Source organism: Arachis duranensis, chromosome 3 (assembly GCF_000817695.3).
Source record: "Arachis duranensis cultivar V14167 chromosome 3, aradu.V14167.gnm2.J7QH, whole genome shotgun sequence".
NCBI classification, from domain to species: domain Eukaryota; kingdom Viridiplantae; phylum Streptophyta; class Magnoliopsida; order Fabales; family Fabaceae; genus Arachis; species Arachis duranensis.
In genome coordinates, this window is record NC_029774.3 from 22,078,282 (window position 1) to 22,081,027 (window position 2,746).

Sequence of the window (2,746 nt, forward strand, 5' to 3'; positions counted from 1 at the left end):
TGTTGGCACTCATCCGAGCAACATATTATCGGTTAAATGAGCTATTTACAAGGAAGAGTGCCGAGGCTCACGATCGTAAGCGGGCTGGATTTACTTTCTCTGGTTTTTCACAACAGCAGATAGAAGCAAATATGCAACATGCTAAAAATATAGTTGTGCACCGGTTTGATAGACGAAACGAGGTATTTGAGGTGTGTGAAATGCCTAATAGAAAGGTGTTGGCAGTTGATCTTGTGCGGTGGACACGTGACTGTGGGCACTTTCAGGTGGAATGACTACCATGTCGCCATATTATTGCTTGTTGTGCCAACCAGCGTCTCGATTGGCAGCTGTATGTGAATGATATGTACAAGACGACAGAGGTTCGTAAGGTCTACAGTAGGGGTGGCAAACGGGCCTAAACCCGCTGGGCCGGCCCGCGTAACCCGCCAAAAAAGGCGGGCTGGGCTGGAAAATCAGGACCGCCGAAAGACAAAAGCCCGCCTAACCCAAACCGTATAAACCGTGGGCTTTGGCGGGGCGGGACAGGCTTCACTTCCTACCCGACCCGACCCAATCCCCATTCCCCATTTCCCCAGCCAAACGGCCGAAACCCTAATGGCCTAATGAATCCCCAAGACCCCAACCCCAAGAGCCAAGACCAGAAGACATAATCCCTAATTCCAGATTTGCAGCTTCCTCACTCAGCCACTCCTCAGTTCGTCGTCACTCAGCCACTCCTCGACGGCCTCAGTTCCTCAGTTCCTGCGTTCCTCACGGAGTCACCGTCAGTTCCTCACCGAGTCACCGTCACTCTCAGTCTCTCAGTCGGTCATCCTCATTCCTCAGCCCCTCACCGTCACTCTCAGTCTCTCAGTCTCTCACTTCCATCGTCCCTCACCGTCACTCTCAGTCTCTCACCTCAGCTCGAACTTCAGAGTTCCGTCCTCATCCCTGACGGTTGCTGAGTCGGAGTCAATTTCCTCACTGTCGATCTTCGGTCGTCGTGGCCTACAGGTTTATAGCCACCGCTGCTGCTCCGTCTGGCCGTCGTCGCTGCTGCCTGCTAGTCTCGGTCCTGGGCTCCTGGGTCTTGTCCTCTGACTCTGCTGGTCTCGCTCTCCATCACGGGCTCACGGCTGCTCCTCGCCTCATCTGTGGCTCTGTCCTGGTCCTCGTCTCCTCTGGTAAGTTTTCTGGCTTAGGGTTTGAGATTCATCAATTTAGGTTTGTTTGTTGTGTTTTGTGACTGCTGTTTGATATAGGTAAATTAGGGTTGATATTTGGTTGAGTTTTGATTATAGTTGATGTTTGGTTAAATCTGATTATGGTTGAGTTTTGATGATGGTTGATAATGGTTGAAATCTACCTATTTGGTTGAATCTGATGCAGATTCAGAAATTGTTTCTTATTTTTTGTGTTGTTTGGTTGATAATGGTTGAAATCTGGCTATTTGGTTAAGTCTGATGCAGATTCAGAAATTGTTTCTTATTTTTTGTGTTGTTTGGTTGATAATGGTTGAAATCTGCCTATTTGGTTAAATCTGATGCAGATTCAGAAATTGTTTCTTATTTTTTGTGTTTTGTGACTGTGGTTGAGTTTTGATTATGGTTGATATTTGGTTAAATCTGATTATGGTTGAGTTTTGATGATGGTTGATAATGGTTGAGTTTTGCCTATTTGGTTAAATTTGATGCAGATTCAGAAATTGTTTCTTATTTATTGTGTTGTTTCTTAATGGTTGAGTTTTGATTATGGTTGATAATGGTTGATATTTGGCTGAATACTTGAATCTGATGCGGATTCAGAAATTATTTGCTGTTTTTTGTATTCAGAAAATCCTAGTTCATATAAACAGTTTACATTTACTTTTATTTCAGGAAATATGAATTCTGAAACTGTGAGTAACCTTGTTACTACTGGAGTTGGTTCTGAGGCTGCTCCGGTCGAGGTTGATGAACCTAGTTTGAAAAGGCTGAGACCAGCAACCTCTGATGTTTGGAATTTTTTCAAAAAGCTCGGTCCAGATAAGGATGGAGTAGAACGTGCTGAGTGTAAAGGATGCAAGAAAGTGTTTAAAGCTGGAGGTAAGCGATATGGCACTTCTACTATAAAACGGCATCTTGATAGTTGTACTCAAATTAAGCATGAAGATATTGGTCAGACTATAGCAGAATTGCAACTTAAAATGGGTTCACTTAAGATTGATTCAGGAGTGGCTAGAGATATGTTTGCTGGGTATGTAGTTGCTGGGGATAAGCCTTTTAATATGGTTGATGATAGGAGATTTAGAAATTGGGTGAAATATATTAGTCCAACTTTGAAACTTCCTTCTAGGAATACGGTTAAAGCTGACATAGTGAAAGTTTACAAGAGAGAAGCTGCGAAACTTAAAAAAAATTTAGTTTCCATTCCAAATAGAATTTGCTTAACATCTGATCTTTGGACTTCCAGTACCAATGAGGGGTTTATATGTTTGACTGCACATTTTGTTGATGAGAACTAGAAATTACAGAGTAAAATTCTCAATTTTTGTCATATGCCTCCTCCTCACACAGGATATGAATTGTCTTCTAAAATCTTTACGCTTTTGACTGAGTGGAAAACTGATAAAAAGATTTTTTTCATTACTTTGGATAATGCTTCTTCTAATGATACTTGTGTTGAACACTTGAAAAGTACTTTGGATGTGCATGGTTCATTGTTGTGTGGTGGTGAATTCTTTCATGTTCGTTGCTCTGCTCATATTTTAAATCTTATTGTCCAA

General features: G+C 42.4%; 1 protein-coding gene across 1 annotated transcript in view; it reads left to right on the top strand.

Annotated features, from left to right (window-relative positions):
* Positions 1-280: 280 nt before the first annotated feature.
* The window catches only part of LOC107478213 (switch 2), an 11,769-nt gene continuing 9,303 nt past the window's right edge, over positions 281-2,746 (top strand). The window contains exons 1-5 of the mRNA XM_021136707.2: positions 281-331; positions 675-766; positions 997-1,166; positions 1,860-2,432; positions 2,538-2,707. Coding sequence (XP_020992366.2) covers positions 281-331; positions 675-766; positions 997-1,166; positions 1,860-2,432; positions 2,538-2,707 — 1,056 coding nt within the window. The remainder of the gene's footprint in view (positions 332-674; positions 767-996; positions 1,167-1,859; positions 2,433-2,537; positions 2,708-2,746) is intronic.